General features: G+C 25.1%; 2 protein-coding genes across 8 annotated transcripts; both read right to left on the bottom strand.

Annotated features, from left to right (window-relative positions):
- Positions 1–600: 600 nt before the first annotated feature.
- LOC107163271 (terminal uridylyltransferase Tailor-like) lies at positions 601–8439 on the bottom strand. Of its 3 annotated transcripts, none has more exons than XM_089219143.1 (6): positions 8286–8425; positions 6972–7104; positions 5563–5781; positions 5112–5325; positions 3717–3916; positions 601–1074 (listed from the first exon to the last, which is right to left on the bottom strand). In XM_089219143.1, exons 2-6 carry the CDS (start codon positions 7063–7065, stop codon positions 659–661), a joined length of 1143 nt encoding a protein of 380 aa, XP_089075269.1. In that variant the 5' UTR covers positions 7066–7104; positions 8286–8425; the 3' UTR covers positions 601–658. The 3 variants fall into 3 exon arrangements, with proteins under 3 accessions (XP_089075269.1, XP_089075268.1, XP_089075270.1); XM_089219142.1 differs by having other exon boundaries at positions 6972–7169; positions 8286–8363; XM_089219144.1 differs by lacking the exon at positions 6972–7104 and having other exon boundaries at positions 8286–8439.
- A 2619-nt stretch (positions 8440–11058) lies between these two features.
- Positions 11059–22883, bottom strand: LOC107163270 (uncharacterized). Of its 5 annotated transcripts, none has more exons than XM_089220468.1 (20): positions 22756–22883; positions 22396–22680; positions 22165–22286; positions 21488–21613; positions 20539–20697; positions 20374–20458; positions 16522–17723; positions 16238–16443; positions 14808–14917; positions 14183–14353; positions 14032–14120; positions 13559–13708; positions 13223–13478; positions 13029–13156; positions 12807–12955; positions 12598–12748; positions 12202–12461; positions 11997–12137; positions 11760–11940; positions 11059–11372 (listed from the first exon to the last, which is right to left on the bottom strand). In XM_089220468.1, exons 3-20 carry the CDS (start codon positions 22261–22263, stop codon positions 11256–11258), a joined length of 3780 nt encoding a protein of 1259 aa, XP_089076594.1. In that variant the 5' UTR covers positions 22264–22286; positions 22396–22680; positions 22756–22883; the 3' UTR covers positions 11059–11255. The 5 variants fall into 5 exon arrangements, with proteins under 5 accessions (XP_089076594.1, XP_089076592.1, XP_089076596.1 ...); XM_089220466.1 differs by having other exon boundaries at positions 22582–22680; XM_089220470.1 differs by having other exon boundaries at positions 22392–22866.
- Between the last annotated feature and the right edge of the window lie 362 nt (positions 22884–23245).

Raw genomic sequence — 23245 nt, 5'->3', positions numbered from 1 at the left:
TTATACAATCTGTGATACAAATAATAAAATGGTACACAATCATGCGAGCAACTTAGATATTACTTTAGATTTTCAATATTGGTTTTGCATTCCATGAAAAAATGTAAAATGACGCCCCTGTTATATTTCTTACTAGATTACCTACTAATTTCCAAAAAAAATATATTATTATAGATTTATAGACTATTATAGGTAGGTATTATCTATATTATTATAATAGAGTATAATACCAATACAAAGTTTGAAAATGTTGTTGGATTTAAACAGTGGTGTAACTATGGGGTAGCGAGGGGTAGTGGTCATGACCCCAAAAATTGTTTTGGGATCGCAAGAGTATCATAAGTTTAAGCAGTTATCAGAACAATATACGTTACCTATTTGTAAATGTTCGTGTCATAAAACTGCAAATATAATAATTATTTATAGAATTATTTACGAGGAAGTTATGCGTAAATAGTACCCATCCATTGTGCTTATATTATAGAGAATGTGAAGCATATATAGAAGTGTTCGCTACCTCAAACATTTGCTGCTAGTTACGGCAGTTACGCCACTGGATTTAAATAACAATATTTGTAATTAATCATTATACACTTATGATTTATGAACTTCGGCATAATATATTTAATATCATTCAATTTAACAAATTATTAGTGTTTCACATTGAGTTGGCAGATTTTGTACACAAATCTATAAATAAATTCATATTTTTATCATATAGCCAAGGAACAACATTGTTACATAATTTCAATGGGTTCTGTAGTACAATTCTGTTGAAACTGCCAAAATTAGTGTTTATAAAAGTTTCACATTTTTCAAACTTCTCAATTTGACATCGATAATTCCCTATATCATTAACTTTACTTATAAATGTTGAGTAAAATGTTTTTTTGGGAATAAATTCACCAAGCACAGGACACAACACATTATTTTGTAATTTGATTGAGTTTGAGTCTGAATAGAATTCAAAAACATAACGAAGTAATTCCCATGTTGTAAGACTTGATTTGGCAGACATATTTACAATTTTTTGTTTTAATTGATCATAATTAAAACAAATACGTGTATCCCAACCTGATAAAAAAATATAAATAATTATTCAAAATATCAATGATTTATTTTTATTATCTATCAATATTCATTAGTCATAATTCATAACTACTCATCAACTACACTCATAACCCATAATGTATATACATAATACATGTAATTCGCTGCAATTTATGATATTATATTTATTATAACTATTATAACTATTGTTTATCATTATCACATTTTTCAATATTTGTTTTATCAATAATTTAATGATTGATAGCATATTACACACGATTGCATAATGTAGTACAAATAGTATAATATACCTAACTATATACAGGGTGTTATTGAAATGGTTGATGTAACTAGTATATGCGTACTCAGTGTGATGACCCATTATTAACAGTGTGTTGTTAATTAATAACAATGAAGATTTTTTAGAAATTTTTTTCAATCTTCAAAATCTGGGTTTATTTATCTTATTTTTAGAACATTATCTTAAATGTGAAAATTAACACTCATGTTGTATGTTTTGCAAAATTCTCATACGAATCGAGGTGTCACGTCATTTTTACGCTTGTCTCGCGTATCGCGTTTTTCATGCTCGAATCGCCGACTAAAAACAAAAATTGTGTGACACATTGATTCGTAAGAGAAAACTAAAAGGTAAACATTGGTGATAGTTATTTGTTATCATTTACCATAAGTACAAAATGAAATGTTTATCTTATCGAGTCAAAATAATTATGTTTACTGCGATATCCAAAAACTGGACTTTCAGTATAAATAGGAACACAAATATTTAGTTTAATTTATCTCTAACTTATGACTTATGACATTGCGGGTACAAGTTACCATATTTTATTACCTGTACATCTAAAACTAACTTAAATTAGTTAAATTCGATCATTTACAACTCTGTCAACACTAGTTTTGTTATTATTTTATCATTTTTATTAGTTTTATTAGTAGATGAATAAACCCAGATTTTGAAGATTGAAAAAAATTTCAAAAAAATCTTCATTTGGTCATCACACTGAATACGCATATACTAGTTATCTCAACCATTTCAGAAACTCCCTTTATAATATATAAAATATAAACGATGAAGTAATGAATATCTATGGTTTATAAAATTTAAATGGTATTAAAAAAATGTTATAAAATATAATAATATATACCTATAAAAAATACGATTAGGTTAAATAACTACTTGCCTATTTTATGTCTAAACAATTACACTGCCGTTATAAATATTATTAAATTTATCTTTTTACATAAAGGTATATATAGTATATTAATAGCATTGAATTGAATACTATAAGCCTATACCTAATTTATTTTTAAGTAGGTAGGTGATAAACTATATGTCTATATATAATAGTATAATATTGTTACTGTTAATAGTTATTATATGAAAAAAAAGGTGAATAGATAAGTCGTAGCTCGTATAGCGCAGTGGCGTAGTTAGGGGGGGGGGGGGGGTACAGTGACCATGCACCCCCCATGGACCGTATCATATAATATCATAGAATTGGGAGTTAAAATTTAAAAAAAATGTAATGTTTATTGTTTATCAAAACACTGTAGATTGATAAGCGTGTCATTATCATCAATATTTTCCAAATATTTGGAAAATTAAAATCACTGTCATTTGAATATTATTTATTTAATTTTTTTTTACCCCCCCCCCCCCCCTTGTAGAAATGTTGGCTACGCCACTGCTCGTAGGTAATACCTATAGGTGCACCTATTATAGGCATATATTTGGACATTTGGTATTGCAGGTTTGGTATTATATTATTTATATGCAAATAAAAATAATTGCGTGTGTCATCATACACTCGATATATTGTGTTAAAAATTCCATGGTAATCTATAAAATATTCACTTAAAAAAATAAGCCTCGATGGCAATTGAGACTTTTTTTGATAGGTTCTTATATTGGCATTTCGGCTATATTAGCTATACAGAGAGTGTACAGGAAGATCTTGCAAATTAAATAAAATCATTTTAATCAATATATTTCACAATTTTTTTTATACCTTTATAATTTATTAACTTTTAAGCTAAATGTATAATACAATATTTTTCATTTTTATTTTTTAAGAATTAATATCAGAGAGAATTTTTTTTTTGAAAAATTCAAATTAGGCAAATTGTAAATCTACTTTTTAGAAAAATGTTGACTCTAAAAATATTTATTTAGTTATAACTTTATAAGTCATATGTATTTCATTTATTTTTCACAATTTTTCGCATAAATATCATTATTTTTATAGTTAATTAAAATTGATCTAGTCGTATAAAACATTCTAGATTTAAAAATTATACGTCTTTAAAGTATTTAAAAAAAAATGTTTTGAATAGGAACGTGTTCATTATTTTTAGTAACGAGACCTATTTAGTAGTAAATAGTACCAATAAATCATGTTTTTTTTCATAATTTTATTTTCCATGTTATTTTATTATTTGCTATTTATAAAAGGTACATAATATGTATACCTATATGTCATAAATAATACAAAATACATAGAGTCATAGACAAATGTTTTAAAATATAAAATTTATAGACAAAATTGAATGACTTCAAAACAGTAATATTATATTATATTATATTATATATCCTATAGACAATAGGGTTAAGACTTTAGACTCAAGTTTGTATCAAAAAATCTTACCTTCTGTATAATTTGGTGCATGTTTGTGATATATTCTCCATAGTTCTATAATAGGTGGAACAATTTTATATTGCATCATGACGAATAAAACTAACCAAATTAGTGAGTAGCTAGAAAAATCATCACTTAACAAATTGAAAGAAACATGTTTAACTGCGATTACTACCCAACGCACTCTTTCATCAATGGATAAATATAATCTAATAAAAAAAATGTATTCATTATTATTTACCTGTAGATATATTATTATTCGGTAAAATTTAATCAAAAATAATAAATTTAAAGTCGAAATTCAAATATTTTTCATATTCTGAGCGGAGCTCCCATAGAAACCTATTGATTTTTGATATTTGCCCAAGAACAAAGATAACTATTACCTATATAATATTATTTATAATTTATCGAAACCTCAATCAACTCAAACAATTAGGTATTTCAATACATAGGCCCTATGTACTTGAAGCACTTGAAGCCTTCAACATTTTTGTCATATAAGTTTATATTAAGTACTGGTATATTGCTTATAGTGGAGAACTATAGCTCCTTATAACGATCTCAATCTTTTAAAGGAACTCAACAACTATAAAAAATCAAATAAAGTTATAGGCGACGCGACTGCCAAAACCTACTCAAGACATTTATGGTACTTAAGTGAGACACTTATTGGATTAGCCTTTTTTTACAGCAAAGTGACATCTGATATGAAAGTTAATATGGTTAAATCATTGGAGAAAAAAGGAGCTGACTTTCTTTTACGGCGTGGCGTATTACAGTTGAGACGACTGCAGTTCAAACAGTACAATTGTCAGATTTTGTATCTAAAAATACCCTCAAGTTATTTACAGCCTTGGATATCCCCCAAGATTTTTTAAATCAGAATCCAGATACTTGGGAAAATAACAAAGATTTCGTTGACGGTTGTAAAAGGGCTAAAAATCTGAAAGTAGTAAATGATGCAGCTGAACGTGGGATTTCGTTGATTCAAACTTTCAATGGGATAATCACCAATCAAGAAGCACAAAAGCAGTATCTTTTGCAAGTAGTTGAACAACACCGACAGAAGTATCCAAATCTAAATAAATCTACAATCGATGATTGACAGTTTGTGTGATGATTATTTTTTGTACAATTATGATGATCTATGACTTTTTATATTATTTTTAATTATTAAATATATTATTTTTTTTATTATTGATACACTGAAATATCTATTATATTTTTAAAACAAGTGGCGCAACCAGTAAAAATTGAAATTTTTCCTTGAAATTTTTTATGAACCTTGTTATTAGATTGATAAACAATTTTAGCTAGTGGGACTTTCAGAATTAAATTTTTTTTTTATTGTCACCCTAACAAAGGTAATATAATGTTGATCTGAATTTGTCATAAGTATACTTGATAAGTTCCGAGTTAAGCACAGCAATACCACTCCTGAATTGCAAATCACATTTAAAATTTGTGGAATCATGTGTAAAGCGTACGATTGGTATTCGCGTTTCTGTAATAATTTCCAACCCAACAAATTCTTTTTTCGCGGCTTTAACAAATAAATCAATAAGTTGTAGTTGTCGTGTGTAATCGTCCGCAATTTTTCCTGAAAAACAATCACCTAAGACACCAAAAAACAAAATGAATATTTACTTCAGTCTCAAGTATTATATTAAACGACTATAATAAGTAGTTAGACAGTAAAGTTACGCAGTATAGATTAGTAGGTCATAAATAGGTGCTATATTATGTTTATTATGTTTATTATACGGCGTATATCTATGATGTATTATAATTTATAAAGTACCTACTTAGTATCTACACTATGTTCGACATTCGATATAAATGATCAACTTACCGATATCGAAATACAAATCTACATCACTATCGTCGTTTGCAATGCCATACAAACGAGATCCATAAATATATACGCGTCCAAAATGTTCCATACAAGATTCAATAGAATGTTTAAGTTTTTCGAGCCGTTCTTTGACTACGGGATCGTTGTTTATTCGATCGATTGACAGTATCAAACATTTAATTTGATGACAAAATTTGTTTTTCTCACCAAGCAACTCTAAATTAAATTACAATTTTAAAATGCAATACCTATAATTATTAAAAAGCGAATGTTTATGCTTTAAAAATTTTCATAGTGCATCACATGTGCTTATGTGTTACGAATTATACAAATACCTATGCTAGGAATTTATTCAAAATACGCATCAATATAAAAATGTATTAATTATTTTCATTGATTTAAGCTTTATTTTATGTATTAAATATGTTAAAAAGTAAATCATTTTTAAAACTAAACTATGTATACTGTTAGTAAATCTGAAAATAATTTACATTAATTTATATTAGAAAATAACTACTATTTTTTTATATTGTATTTTATGAAATAAAGGACAACAAAAACCCATAAGTTGCATACTTACTAAAATCATAATGAATATAAAATTTGATTAAGCAAGTAAAAATTCAACAATTATTCAAAAATATTCAATATTACATTGTTAATTAAATTTGAAGTTTATAAATACCCTCCTAATGAAATAAATGTCAATCTTACTCAACATTAATTTAGATTTTTTTTAATAATAAGGAATAAACATTCGACCCTTACTAATCAGTGTGCTATATAGGTAATATTAATTAGTATTTATGCATCTACCTATATATTATAATAATATATATAAATTATGTTCACAATAGAATGTCCAATATTTTGAATTCGTTGTAATTTTTAATTAGATTAAATTTCCAAATAAAAAATAAACAATGAATTTAATTTACGTTCAAACTCAAACTCTATAATAATAATAATGAATGAATGACGTTCACGTGTTGTTCATTAAATACGAACGTGGACGCAATGAATGCGTGTTCACAAACGTGTTCTTTCCAAATACTGTATAGGTACTGTATGTAAACTATAAATAATAAATATAGGTACTGTATACCTATACTGGCTATACTCGTATAGTAGACAGTAGTCATACTCGTAATAATTAATAATATGTATGCAATTTAATAAATACTAAATAGTATATAAGTTATAAATCACTAATTGGGGGTAATACTACAATACTCGTATAGGTACATAGGTACAATAAAAAAGTACAAATAAAACCTATAATAATTAAGTAAAAACTCTATAAAATATTAAAATATATATTTTCGTAATTATTGTACCGTTCTATATCATCATATTAAGTTATTATCATATTTTATATTAATTGTATTTTATCATATTTGTACTACCTATCGTATTTATTGTAACCGGTCCACGCACATAGGAGACCAGCGACAAATCTCCGTGACGATTAGTACCCATCGCGAATACCGACCTCAACATTGTCTATGCCGTTACCGAAAACTGTCGTGTTTATTTGTTCTGTGCAAATTATGTTCGTAATTATTGTTCAATTATTATTATTATTGTTGTTGTGTGGTCTAAGTCTTTTAAAAAAAATAATAGTCAACCCTTCACACAAAGAAAACTGAGTTATTTATTTTTGTGTACCTAACCCCCTACATTTATACAGTCCACAAACATAAGGAACACTATATTTACATTTATAAGAAATCAAAGCTCAGATAGGTTATGTATTTGAATAGCTTGATTTACCTTGTTATAGACTAATACGTCTAAATACGTTTTTGAATGAAAGTAGGTATTTTTTCCCCTGTTAAAATTTGTATAGTTTTAGCTACCATTTTGATAATAATCAGTTACTTGATTAAAAAAAAAGAAAAAAACCTTGTTATTAGAATTTAAATATTGTATCATAGTTTGTGCATTGTGCTCACAAGCGGTCATCCATCCAACTTTGATTTTTAGCATTAAAATATACGTATTAGTGTGATGGCAGCAATTTTCATTGATAACAAAACATTTCATCATATTATGTTTTCCCCTTAAATCATATATATCTGCAGTACCTATAATATATAGTTTTCCCATGACTTGGAATGCTTATGGTAACTTCCTATACTGGATCATAATATTTTGATTAATACACGCAATCCATATTATGTATTTTAGTTCACAGTGCCCCGCGCGCGCCAGCAATCGATTGACAAATGGCGTAATTGTAAATTCAAATTTATCTACAAACAATTAGAAGAAGAAATGCATAGGCGTGTTCAGACTTCATTCGCAGGTTATGCATAACAGTCGTATATCCTGGGAGGGGGCAACCGGGCAACTGCACCCTCCCCCCCTTCTATTTTTTTTTTAAAATTAAATAAAAATGTCTGTTAGGATATGACCCCCCCCCCCTTACCGAATTTAAATCTAGATCAAATGACAGGCAAGACCAATGGACACGCCTATACGAAAAAATTTATCATAATTTTATGAGATCGGGAGTAGATATATATATGTAGGTAAAGGTAGGTACTATAGTAGGTAAAAACGATGTTAACTTATACGTATAATAGATAATATGTATGTTTATAAACTGGTCTTAGTACCATATTATAGGACTTATTTATTATGCTGTATAATATGCTTAGGAGTTAGGACGTTATTAAATATTAAATTTCCAAAATATGTTACAGTATTTTCCTTACCGTGAAAATGATTCATTTTAAATTAATATTATTCTTCGTAACCAAAAGTTATGAAATCACACTCGTCGGCCGTCGCACACTAACATAAAAAATAATGAAATTATATTAAAATGATAATAATAATTTATACTACAGTGATACCGTATCAAAATTATTTCAATAATATGATATCTTAATATTTATTATTGACTATAAGTTCTATAAGACGTAGCCGGGTGATATACGATTGCGAACGCACCTTTCTCGTTAGGTTGAGCGCCTATCACGATTGAGAACGTTTTTACCTGCAATCAGCGTTGCCAGATTCGTTGTTAGTAAATTATATTTATATTATAAAAAAGATTTTATATTATATATTATTTTAAGTCAGTTTAAAATAAACATGGCATAAACTTTGACAATAATAAATTCTATTGAAAACAAAGTAAGACCTATGGTTATACCCGACCCGTCTCGACGTAGCCACTTTTTTTTTTTATTCACTGATAATGTTTTGACATTTAGTATTTTGCACGATTATATAAAGTTCTTTATTAATCATGGTATTTTGGTACTTATCTACCTGTATGGGCTGTACTTGATCTTGATGCACAATATTGTACTATACTTTACAGTTGATAAATAATATAATGATATTTGGGTACTTTGATGTAACCAATACAAAATATATATATTTTATAATTATAGGTCCATTGTGCATTAATTGGTAGACTATTTTCGATGAATGTATTGATTGTATTTTTACAATGATTTTTATTAATTTATCTGTTTAGTGTTTATATAATGTATAGTAGAAATTTTGGCCTTCATTTTTTAGGGCGGTTTGTGATTGAAAATTGGAAGCATAATACTAACTATATAATAAGTAACTACCATAACTATACTTTTGAGAGTTTAAAATTGTAAATTCCCAGCAAAACCGGTTTTTTGAAAAAATCCATTTAAATTTTTCGATATTACTAAAAAACTAATAACCGTACACTTGAAATTGCCAACAAATATTTATATTAGAATTTTCCATATAATATGTACATGGTAATATTTTCGAAATATTTTAATACTTTTTAAATATATATAGCCTTAAAATTTGGTCATTTATTTGTCGATAAAAACTTTTTCACTATTGTGAAAAAGATTAATAATTTAATAAAGGGCCATAATTTAATAGCAATTAGCAGTTCAGAAATATAAAACTACATAGCCACTTTTATTTTATACCTATATGCAATTAAAATTAAAATTTTGACAAAATTCATAAGAAATCCGAAAATTCGCAAATTATTTTTCGATTAGAATAATCATAAAAATGTTCTTTATTAACAAATGTTCATTCGATTCAAAATCTAATAATCGTTTACATTATCTGGTATAGGTATAAAACCTACCAGAGGTGTTTAAACTTTTTCATCCCATGGCTTCGTTATTGTGTTTACCAATATTTAGTCGGCTCCTAAATTATTTATTAAAAAACTGAAACAATACGGATAGAATACGGCCAATATGGGTGCAGATAATAACAATGACTTTAGTATAAGAAATACAGCTTCAAATGGTCACATGAAGTGTTTCGTAATCGTTTCAATAATTATAATAAATAATATTTATATTAATTGTATACAAGACATATAGGTACATTAATGTTGATTTTACGGTTAGACACAGCTCCCTTATTAGTTATTCCTTATTCGCCAACTCTCGCGATGATTTACTTATAGGAGATGTGACGTGCAGTTTGAATACCTTTTAATATCTGCACTATGTACATTTGAAATGTTCTCTAAATATTTATGTACCCAAACATTTCCTATACATCGTAAAATTTTTAAATATTTTTATTCTCTTTGAGCTATTTATATATAGCACTATATCTTATTTCACAGGCCCATTAAGTTATCAGTTGATTGTTTCTGGAGCTAATCTACCGAAATTAACTTGAAAAAAATAATTATTTTTTATCAAATAATTGTCAAGGTATACTTTGATCCATCAAATAACTAAGAAATGTAATGAATACATTTTTTTGTATAAACATTGTCCTTTAAAATTTAATACTTACATAATATATACAGACACAGAGTGTCAGAGTGATTCACCAAGCATGCTTACCCCTTTTTTTCTTTAATAATGAAGTTACTTAAAATCTGATTTTTGGAATCTTTGAAAGTACTGAAAGACCATATTTTCAAATTCTTAAGATTTTTTGTACCACTGAAGGATTATCCTATGGCCTTAAAAACTTGATGTATTAAAATTATAATGAGTAGTTTTTGAGTTATTTAACTTTGTGTTCTCAGAATAAAAGGCCACGGTTTAGGTTAATAAGATACTATGTGATCTATGGTGAATTTGAAAATATTAATCTATCAACATAAATAATTTGTAAAAACAACCTAAGTATCATAAATATTAGTTCCAATAGTACGTGTATTTTATACTATTGTAAAACGATTTTTAAGAACTATTATCTTTAGTACAAACATTTTAATAACTAGGAAACTACTCGTTCCAATATAAAGTTTATAATTTAATTAGGATTTATTAATAACTTTACTCTGAAACATTTTGAATGCAGAATAATTAAAAATCAATAAAAAAAAACACACAAAAAATGCATATTTAACAAGTAGTAGCAAAATCAAATTTAAGGTAAATGTGTACATGCATACAATATTAAAATGGACATAAAATCAGTGTAATAAAATAAATATAATTGTATATATACTTAGATCCGTTTTGTTTATATTTAAAATAAAAATAAAACATCATTGGTATATTCTTGAAAATATACCTTTTATTCAGGTACCTAGTAATTATTACATCATCAAAATATTTCTTGATATAACAAATTTAATAAATTATAAACAAATTCAGAAAATAGGGTTGAGAAAAACAATTTCATATAATATTAAAATATTAAAATATTATATTGATATTTAAGGTTGTAATAAATACTAGACATATCAAATATAATTAAATTTTTATCATAGCAAGCAAAACCCTTGAATTAGTTATGACTTTTTTTGATACTTTCTTAATTAATTTACGTTTTCTTGCATCTTCTAATAAATCAGACCATACTTGTTCTCCCTATAAATATATTTATACTTATGTATATACAAATATTAGTACATAAATAAAGTAGTTTGTGTAATCCTTTACATATGAAGGGTTGTTAAACTATTGGAGTTAACAAACATCATCAATGATGATCTATTATTTTATTTTTCCTGTAATGATTTATAATATTGTTTCCTGTAATGTATAATAGTCCTACAATATTTGGAAATAATTTTTAATTGATTTATCAGGATTGTCAGTTGAATTTAGTGAATTTATAAGATAACTGCTCATTACTATCAAAAATAAAATCATTTGGATTACTGTTAGGAAATGATTATCGTGTAGCTGAAGGATTACAGAAACTACTGTTAATTTGTTAAGACAAAAAATAATAATTTTATAAAAATATCTTACTCTCAAAGACATAAAGTTTCCACATATTATTAATGATTGCCTAGCTCGTGTTAAAGCAACATTCAATCGACAAATATCGTCCATAAATCCAACTCCATTAGTACGAACTGTTGATATCAATAACACATCACATTCTCCACCTTGAAATGAATCTATTGTATTGACGTTTAATGAGATCTTCCTTTAAAAACACTTATTTTAATAGAGAATTTAAATAAACAAAATTAAACTTCTTACTTTTTTCTCAGTAACATATTTATTTGCTCTCTCTGTTTATGGTAAGGTGTTAAGACAGCAATAGTTAATGATTGACATTCAGAGTTGAGTAAAATTTCTACCAAACTTACAATCATATTTGCTTCTCCAATATTTACCTCACTTAATATAATAATTTTTAATCAGACAATTTTTCAAAATGTATGAAATATACTATATACTATACCCAGCATTATCTTGCAGGCATTCATGTTCTAGGATCATGTATGGATGAAATGATAGCTGCTTTCTCATTTTGACAGATGGTGCAGTTTTAATTAAACCTTTATAAAAGTATGTCGATGGAAATAAACAAATTTCATGATGCATTCGATATTGAGTATTTAACATTGTAACAGGAAAACTTTTCCGTGTAGAACGCTTATGTTCAAACCAAGTCTTTAGTCGTTTGAAAAGAGAAACACCAAGACCATTATCTTTAGCCACCTAAAACATTTAATTTAAATTATGTTGTATAAGTTGAGTAAAATAGTTTTTAAGAAAAATACATAATTATTATTCTTTAAATATTTATATCTTTTAATAAAATTTTGCGATAAATGTATTAATTTATTTTATTTACCTTGCTTTTTACTAAGGGTTGAAGTTGTTTATCATCTCCAACCAAAATCAGTTTATCAATACCAAGTAATATCGGAACAAAAATGAGAGGTTCTATAGATTGTCCAGCTTCATCTACTATACAAGCAGTAAAATGATGACTATTCAATGACCTATAAAAATAAATAAAATAAATAAATAACTATTCAAATAAGAAAAAAATTAATTTACTTAGGATTTGAGGGCTTGAAGGCCTCCTCCATTGTTTTGGAAAAACAGGAGTTTAATGTTGTCACAATAACTTCAGTATTTATAAGTACTTCATTTTCAAGATCTTTCTTATTGGTATACATGAACAAATTGTTTGATTGACCTTGTTGCTAATAAAACAATAATAAATGCTAAATAATTTCAAAAATCAAATTTTATAATATCAATATATTTGTATTTTACATCAGCTTCATTTGAAAGATTTCCCATTTTTTGTTTGATCACAGTATCCAGCATAACATTGACAATAGGAGAATTTGGATCATATTTTTGTCCACTACCCACTCGTACCACATTAAATTGTGATTCATCTGAAATAAATAATGAAAATTGAAGATATATTTTTATCCTATAAAATAAACTAGATAGAAACTTACATTTTAAATCCTTTTTAATTTCTATTATTCGTCTTACTATTACATCAGCAGCTTCATTAGAAGGTGCACATATTAGAAGTTTAGGTTTAGTCTTGGCCAATTGTTTGGACATTAAAGTTAAAATAATATTACAGATAACATTTGTCTTTCCTGTACCAGGAGGTCCAATTATCAAACCAACATTTGGTTCAACAGAATTACAAATTGTTACAGCCATTTTCACAGCTTCTTTTTGACTATTATTCAATAATAAACTCTAAACAAAATCATTACCACAATAAAATAAAATAAAATATAATAAATATAATCAGTTAACTTAAATGATGAATTATTTACATTTATGTTAAAGCTTTTAGAAATTGCTTTAGAAGAATCAATAGAGTAATTATGAAATTGTGGAGTGATGAGTGCCTTGCATAGTGAAGATTTTGTCACATTATGGATAGCTTGAAATAAACGTAGTTCTGAGTGTAAATAAAAAATATCCTAAAATTAATAATACAGTTTATTAAATTAACCATGATTAAAATATTTTGTGTGAATATTGTGTTGGTTTAAAATAATAAAAAATAAACAAAGTTTTAATTTTATTATTTCTCACAAATTGAATGAATAGTTGTTGTTCAATTTTCTAAATATGCTTAAAACCTGAACATTTGAACAATTTTACAATTGCTCTTAATTATTTTATATGTTCATATTTATGTGGAAGTAAACAAATTAAATTGAATATATTATGTATACCCAGTGGGGCCAAAAATATATTAATCAATAATGAAATTAAATATTAATTAATTCTTAGCCTTTACCATCAAGTGAATATGTGTTCCATTCGGAATATTTTCAGTCTTTTTTGTAACAATTAGTTCTATGTAAAATTGTGAATTTGAATGATTCCCTAAAAAATTTAAATTAAAATGTACTCAATTTAGTTATTATTTTAAATTCAAAATTATTTACCAATTTTTTTAGTCATATTAACATAAGCAAAAAAAATATTTTTAGATTTAGTAGGTTTTTGATTTCTAACAGCATCTATTCCAAAGCAATTTGACTGTACTATAACAATACACAAAGATCCCTTGAGTGAATTTCTTGATACCATTAAAGTTGCAATGTTCTTGTTTGTTCCTAAAGAAAAAAAAAATAGGCGAATATTAAAAATATAATCTATACAGTATATAAAATACAATGTATTGATCGATTATGATGAAAATTTCAGATTTTTTAAGAAATACAATAATAATAATTAAATAGAGCAGTTTAAGCTGCATTTGATAATTGGCATAAAACAAACTTTTTCTATTATATTTCGTCATACAAACTATAAGTTGGCAATTTTTTCTCAGGCAGTCTACCAATACAATTACTAAAAATTAAGTTTGAAATAAATCATGATAAGAGATACACTTTCTATAACTGGAGATGATTAATTTAACATAAGTTATTCAAATTGTTTCTATTGTATTTGTATAATTTATTTTTTAATTAAGTACTTAGGAACTTTAATGTAGTAATTAATAAATACAAATAACATCTAAGCATATTTTGTATTATAGGTAATAATAATAATAATGACCCTTACCTATACATTTTAAACACCATAATGGTTGATTAATAGATTTTAATGCTGGCACTGATGAGGAAAATTCTTTATTGACAGATTGAATATCAAACATAGGAAGAGGTAAATTTCTAGAAAATATAAATTATATTAAAATTGCTTATATATATCATGCAAAATAAAAAAAGATCATCCATATTGCATGCAGATAGATTGTTAATGTATACATCTAGTGGCTACTGAATTAAGTCGATATAAGAAGTAATTAGTTGTTCATAATATTATGAGCTAAATTTACAAAAATTAATTTTTCTTGCCTGCTGATACTACTATAAACAACTATAAACCAATATTGGTTTTATTTAATATATAACTTATATGTTATCATTCTCGTAAAAATAGTGTAGCGTTTCCCAAACTCTTGTTTGAGCTGGCCCAATAATTAATATTTTCCTCTTTCTTGACCCACCAAAATATTTTACATTTATCATTGTGTAAAAAAAGTCAAAATAAAACACATTTGAATGTCTAAATAGAATTTCTTAATAAAATTGAAGCGTTAATTTGTAACAATAATGTAATAATTATACTATATTGTATATAATTCAAATTATCAAATAAAATTATAAATAAAAAAATATGATAATTTTATTAAATTTTGCAACGCAGTATTATATTCTCATGGCTTGGTAGTGGATCAAGACCCATTATTTGGGAAACACTGCACTAACCCATTCGAGAAAAAATATTCAATGGGCTATACACATGATTATTGAAATAGCTTGATGACAAGCATCCACGATGCTGTTAATGGTACAAACAGAAATTTATAATTATACTATTTCATCATCTCCACCAACCAGCCGCACACACATATACCATAAAAAACATACACAATGTTTTAAATACAATGCATTCATCATTACATATTTATCTAAGAAATTGTATAATAAGGTAAGTATGGCAACATAATTATATAAATAATCGGGTGCTAGGGGCAAGCTAAGAACTTCAATATGAAATAACTTTTTACCAATAATTTTACCTTGTAATTGTTTAGTGATCATGACAACTGTAACAAGAAATTGGTGTCTTACACAAATTTTTTGAATTGTCACAAATTATAAGGCATGTTATATACATTTAAAAAATATAAATTTATGTACAAGATTTTTTTAGAATAATCAAGAAACTAATGAACATTATGAACATTATCTTAAAAGAGAAATATTATTCAAAATATTAAATGACATAAATATTATAATGATTAATATATGAAATTGTCTGTACTAGGTTAAAATAGAATGATAAATTTATCAATATCAAATATACATTTAAAATTATAATTTTCATTATCATTAGAGAATAAACATGATATTTATTTACTTAAATATTATATTAAACCATAACAAAATGTTGACATTATATAAATTGAAAAGTAATATTCATACTTCTTTGAAGATTTTCCAAAAATAGATTGCTCCAAATTAGGGTTTCTACTAAGTACCATATGGTATGATTCGCTTATTTTTGACCAAATTTCATAGAACAACACTGAGTTCATTGTAGCAGAATATTCAGACGGAGTATCAAATTGTTCTTTCATTTTGAATATATTTTTTACCAATGGTGGAGAAGCATCATTAAATTTTTCCTCCTATTTAAAATACCAAAATAAATTTAATAAAAACTTGCATAGAAATATGTAAATTATTTTTTTTTAAATGTAACTTACATACAACCACACTGCATTCCATTTACATATTTTACTAAGTGTATCAAAAAAAATTAAATTAATTGGTTTGATATTTTTTGTAGTTGAAGAACCTGTATTTTTACTATCAGAGTATGAGAATTGTTCTATTTGATTGTTTATGGTCGATGTCATTCCTTGACAATTAAATCCAACTTTTTTTTCAACCTTTAGTATAGGTGAATGAGACTTTGATGTACTTGGAATACAATTATCACCGTAATTAACTTGTTCCAACCTCGATATTCTTCTTTTTTTTTTTAATCTATCAATTGTTGAAGGCTTATCAATAAAATTGTCATTAGCTGATGAATTTTCATTTATTACATTTAAAGATTTATTTATTGAGCTATTTGTAGCCAATTTTTTAAGTCTCATTTGTCTTTCTTGAATAATTTGTTTATTTTGATCAACAATTACTTCTTCTGCTTTCTTTTTACTCTGAATTATTTTTTCTGATTTAGCTCGAGTTTTTATTACATATTTATTTTCAACTAGTAACTTTGTTTGACCCTTTTTATTAACTTTCATCGGAAAAGGTTCAATAATTTGTGGACATTTACTAATGTAATCACCTTCACTATCACTTGAACTCGTCAAAGTATTTATATTATTTGAATGTAAGTTGGATGGTATGTAAATCACATCATCTATATCATCATTGTTTATTTTATTTTTTTGACATTGAACTGAAAAATCTGGAAAACTTTGATTATTTTCCATTTTTGAAGTAGATGGATATGAATGTTTTGGGGGTGATGTGTTTATTTGTTCCTGTTTTTCAATTTTATTGTTGGAAAATTCTAAGCCATTTTCATTTATATCATTTTCTTCATCTGATATACAATAAACTACACTATCTTCTTCATTGCGATATGTTCCTTGGCTGAATACATTATTTATAGCATCGGGTTCTATTTTTATTTTCACAGAACTACATATATTATCATTATATTTAGAACAGGATGGTTCTGTACTATTTGGAATTATTTTAGAACTTTCAACTGGTAACTTTTGATCATGTTCAAAATTTTTGAAAAAATCATTGACTAATTTCAATTGATTTAATTCTGCATGTTCAAAATTATTAGCAACATTGGGAAAAATTTCCAATGAATTTGATGGATTAGTATTTGCATTTGAAAATGGTTTCTTTGATAAGTTTTGTTCAGATTCATTTATAACTGAAAATTAAATCATTAAAAATGAATAAAATGTTTTAAAATTTACTAAGTAGATAATATAAAATTTAAATTATACAGTTATGTACTTATTTGTTTAAGAAAATATTATTTAGAAAATAGCTTGTAACAAAAAACAGATGTATGAACCTTTTTTTAAATTTATTGTTTATCATGTATTTAATAAATTATAAAGTAAATGATGATTTGATCATATATTATATTTTTTATTAGTGAGCAATAACTATAGTTAGTGGTTATGATAAATAGAAAAAGAATGATCTTAATCATTTTTTTTTTATATTTAAAATTTTATTATAATAAATATAAAATAACAAATATAGTGCTAAAAATTCTAATATGTTAAAAAATATAGTTAATTATGCAACACAAAATTAAGTATCAACATACTTTTAATTTATGGGTTAATGTTTGGCTGTAATTAAAACTGTAATGTTAAATAGGCTTTATGAAATTATTAAGAAAATTATATAACCTAATAACGATTAGGTGATATAATCATAATATTAATTTTTGGTTTTTATAGAAACTAACGATCAGAAAAAAAATTGTATCTAGCTGAAATATATATAAATGTTTTAAAATTATTTTGATAAAGTTCAATAAAATAACAGATTTTTAATAGACAATACATTAAAATATAATAAATGTAAGATCTGAAGCCTCTTAATAAACGACTACAGTAGGTACAGTTTGAATTTAAGTTTTATTATTAATTAATTAAGTTCTAAGAATAGAATTTCGGAAACAATGTGGTTAGCTTAGATGTTATACTTTTATTCTCATTTTATAATTACTTATTTTTTATTGTTGACATTAATTTTCAAAATTATTAATTACAAATAAATATACAAGAAACTGAAAATAAAAATGGACTCTTAATATAGTCAAAATTAGACTATCTTAATTAAACTTTACTTCAAACCAATTTTATGTGAGAACATGACTATATCAGTCATATATATTTTTTGAAAAGATAACTATAGATATTTTATAACAACTTTTCCAAAATTTTGAAATTAAAACATAATTGACAGTTTACAATGGAGTAATTTATCAACTTAAAAAGAAGCTACATCTACAGGGTGATTATTTTATCAACAACACTCATTATTTAAAAAAGTATTGACTTTTTTCAAAATATTTTTTAAGTTTTTTACTTTTTTGAACCACAACATAGAGCTTTAATTTCATATTCCAAAGCAGAATATTTTTCTAAGTATTTTGATTCATTAAAATTCATTTAGGACGAGTAGTTTATTAGTTATAACTGTTATAAATATTTTAAGTTTAGACAAGCGGAGTAGTGGATAAACATTTTGCCAATCTAAACTTTAAATACTTATAACTCATAAACTACTCCTAAATTCAATTTTTATGTATCAAAATACTTAAAAAATATTCTGCTTTGGAATATGAAATTAAAACTCTATGTTGTCATTCAAAAAAGTATAAAACTTTATATAATTAATTTTTTAATAAAAACATTGGGTTTTTAATAACTTGAAACTATGTCAAAAAATATTTTGAAAAAGTCAATAATTTTTTAAATAATGAGTGTTGTTTGATAAATCAATCACCCTGTATATGTGTTGTTTTTGTCTTAAAAGTATAAATCATAACTAAATGTTTTGAGCGAGAAAAGAACTGAGAAGGCTACAGTTATAACTAAGAAATAATAAATAAAAAATATATATAATAATTTATATAAATAAATATAAATTTCAAAATCTAAATAACAAGAAAATTGATTTTATTTTTCAAATCATAGGTAATCCGAATATTCCGAATGACCTATTCCCCCTATCTTGTTCGAATTAACAATACCTTAGTGCAGCGTTTCTCAAAGTGTGAGTCGCGACCCACTGGTGGGTCGTCAGTCAATTTTTGGTGGGTCGCGAACAATTTTTACGTGGGTAATAAATAATAATTCATGTTTTCAAATTATATAGATTCCAAGAAATTGGATGAATTGTGAATGATTACTAATAATTCGTCATATATTTATTACGAAATACCTAATAAAAATGTATACATATTTATATAATACAAATTTTGTTTTTTATTACCTACTTTTTGAAAAGTGAAACAATGTGGGTCGCGAAAAATTTTTCGGGGGAAATTTGGGTTGCAGTACTAAACAGATTGAGAAGCACTGCCTTAGTGTATATTGTAAGTCAATTTGAAATCTTAACTTATCACTTTATCATTCTCGATTCTTACCCACTGTTTTTGCTATGTTTAATTTTTGTGAGATGGAAGCAAAATATTCTGATAGTGCCATCTTAAAAAGTAAAATTTAAGTTAAAAATAAAATAATAACCAAAAGGTATTTGTTTGATAAAATGATGTCTTAAGCTCTTAACGATTTGAATACTAAATTTAAATTTGAAATAATTATTTCAAAAGAATAAAGAATTGTTTTAATAATATATCTGTTCTTAATTTGTTAAAAACCTATAAACAGTATAAACCAATAAAATAAATTTGGTTTTTAAAAAATGTGCTCCATGCGTGAGTCCAATACGATGAGGTTATTTTTATACTATATTCAATGTAATATAACTTCTATTCGAATCTCAACTCTCAGAATATCTGAATTACTTAGTTATTGAAATCAAAAATAACATACTTAATTTTGGAATTTTTATTGCAGTCGATTCATCATCTAAATTGTCATCGCAGAGTACTTTTCTTTTATTATTGATTGGATTATTCTACATAATATAAACATAATTATTAATATGTATCTATTATTTATATATTTATGTACATGCATACTAAAAATTTAACTTACAGATAGATTTGAAAAATTGATAGTATGATCTACTTTATCAATATATTGTAGAACGACTCCTTCGTCACCACTAGCTAACACAATCATATCTAAATCATTCAACTGATGTTCTACAAATTCAATTAAATTTATATTGCCGACCATAGTCCCATTTGATGTCTGAAAAAATAATTAAAGTGATTGTTAATTAAATAAATATTAATTAAAATAAATATTTTTAACATAATTATGGAATTTATTAATTAAATTAAAAGACTAATAGTAACTTACAAAAAAAAAAAAAGTGTTAAATAATATTCAGTAAATTTTGATATATTTTTCAGGATTTTTTTGGATCTCAATTTGCTTATAATTCAGTTATGATTAGATTAGAGATCATGGTATAATTAAAGATTAAAAATTATAATAATATTAAAAATTATGATTTTGAGTTATTTTTCAACCATGTTTTATAATCTAGTAATTTACATAAAATAAATATTAACCAAGTCGACTATTTATTATATATAATATTTTTATAGGAATTCATACATAAATAGTATTAGAAACGTATATCTCAAAAGTCATAGCTTATAAACCAAATGATAGCTGACTTACAAAATGTTGTAAAAATAATTAATTATATTTTAGATTTTCAATGGAATAACGACAATATCGCTATTAGATTGGTTTTTCTTTATTATTGAAAATAGTTACATAATATTTCTGATGGCATAATAGATTTGAATAAAATGTAGTAGTTTAATATAGATGCAATTTTTTTAAATTGTTCATTATCAAGTTGTTTTAGCATAAGAAAAAACTATAGAATAATGAAAAATATAAAAATTTAATTTAAATTATGTTATTCTAATACCTACAGTAAATATAAAATAAATATAATTTTCAATAAGATTTCTAAAATAAGTGTATAAAGTGTAATTGAAAGACTTGACAATAAAAAACTTACACCTAGGTCCTTGATGTATGCAATGTCTTTGGAATCATTTTTTTCAACTCGTAAGTGGCAATGAGTTCTTGATACATTTAAATTTTTGAGTACGATATCATTATTTAATCCCCTTCCAATAGTATTCTAAAAAGTAAAAACAATAAAATATAAAATAATGAACAAAAATAAAATCTAAACTTTAGTAAAAGTACTCTGAAACAGGTATCCTTGGAAATATCAATTTAACTTAATGAGTTTAGGAATATAACTACATAGATTTTTTGAAGTAAAAATTTAAAATGCATTATACTTGTATACAAACTAATTTAAAACAAAAATTTGCGAGAGCTAACAATGTTTAGTCGAATTTTTGTTAAATTCCTTAAAAAAAATTAAATTTTAACAAAAATAAATTTTTTTACTTATGCTAATTCAAATATTTATATGATGTGGTATATCAATACTTTTATTTTATTTTTTTATTTATTATTAATTATTATCATAAAATGTTTCAACACATTATGGTGCTATTACAAGTAATTATTTGTATTTTTCTAAGAATTATTAAGCTCTATTAAGTATTAAATAAATAATACCCTAATAGATACATCTAAATAGTAAATATTACATAAATAATTGTTATATAAATGAATTAGTAATATATATAAAATAGTATATTAAACATAAATACATACCACTCCATATTTAACTTGGTGTACACTTTGGGAAGTATCTTCAACATTTCGAAGACACTTAAGCGCACAACCAGGCATACTTTGTTCAATGTTTTCCATTTTTAGTTTATTACAATTAAACTCTAAAACACAAAAAAAATCTTTAAACATCAATAGACCTTAATAATTGTTATATACAAAAATGCTCCATTTTATATTTCAAAAGAGTTCAGGTAGGTAATACATACTTACACACGAACAATATTAACTCTGCAACACGCATCATCCATTCACATTAAATATATATAAATTCATAAAATAACTAATTAAATTATGTAATTCAATAAGCTACAGAAGTTATGAATGAGTTTAACTTCAAACTTAGTATTAAAGTGTTATTTAAGTATCTAAGAATCTAAGTATTATATGAATACCCACTAGTCATTCCACGGGTAAAAGCACACACACAAAACGTTGTACATTATTGAATTGTAATGTTTGATTTCAATTGTAAGTTATTCAAAAATGTCTGATAAACTGAACATAAAAATAATAATATATCATTAAAAACTAAGAATTATGTCATCAACATTATACTTTAGATTTTATTACATAAATGTTGGTGTTTGTCTTAATCGTAGTTAGTTAAATCTCTATTCTATGGAGGTACAATTTGAACAATGCAATAAACAACAAAAATTTTATTTTGTCATGCATTTAGCATTTTAGCGGGATATGGGATCACATCTAATGTTATCATGACATTATTATCATTCAAATGATAACACATGCTGATAACATATATATCGGAAATAACACGTGTTCGAGCACGGTCTTAGAAGATAAAATAAAATATTGCCCGGGCCAATGAAATCTCAGATCATTTATGATCTGGATTCTGGGAGACTGGGAATGAATTAATACAGATTTATGAAGGAATGAATAATACTAATTTTTAATTTTTAACTATTTACTACTTAACTTCAATTTCCATATGCATAATGCATGTAACATTTTTAAAATTAAAAATAACACGATAATAACAATTTATGAAAATGAAATAGTTGCTTTGATTGTCGTCGTTCACGCAAGAAATGAACGA

This window comes from Diuraphis noxia, unplaced genomic scaffold (assembly GCF_037042655.1).
Source record: "Diuraphis noxia isolate RWA-SAM2 unplaced genomic scaffold, SU_Dnox_SAM2 contig0002, whole genome shotgun sequence".
NCBI classification, from domain to species: domain Eukaryota; kingdom Metazoa; phylum Arthropoda; class Insecta; order Hemiptera; family Aphididae; genus Diuraphis; species Diuraphis noxia.
Note: the sequence above shows the minus strand (reverse complement) of the source record. Positions and strands in the feature narration are given on the sequence as shown.

Coding starts and splice junctions, on each gene's coding strand:
- LOC107163270 (XM_089220466.1), bottom strand. Junction 20,698..21,487: donor CATACATCAAGGACCTAGGT/GTAAGTTTTTTA, acceptor TTATTTTTTCAG/ACATCAAATGGGACTATGGT. Junction 14,354..14,807: donor ATGGTGTTTAAAATGTATAG/GTAAGGGTCATT, acceptor TTTTTTCTTTAG/GAACAAACAAGAACATTGCA.
- LOC107163271 (XM_089219143.1), bottom strand. CDS start 7,065: ATGTTGAGGTCGGTATTCGCGATGGGTACTAATCGTCACGGAGATTTG. Junction 5,782..6,971: donor GGTTACAATAAATACGATAG/GTAGTACAAATA, acceptor AATTTAATTTAG/AGTTGCTTGGTGAGAAAAAC. Junction 1,075..3,716: donor TGCACCAAATTATACAGAAG/GTAAGATTTTTT, acceptor TTTTTTTATCAG/GTTGGGATACACGTATTTGT.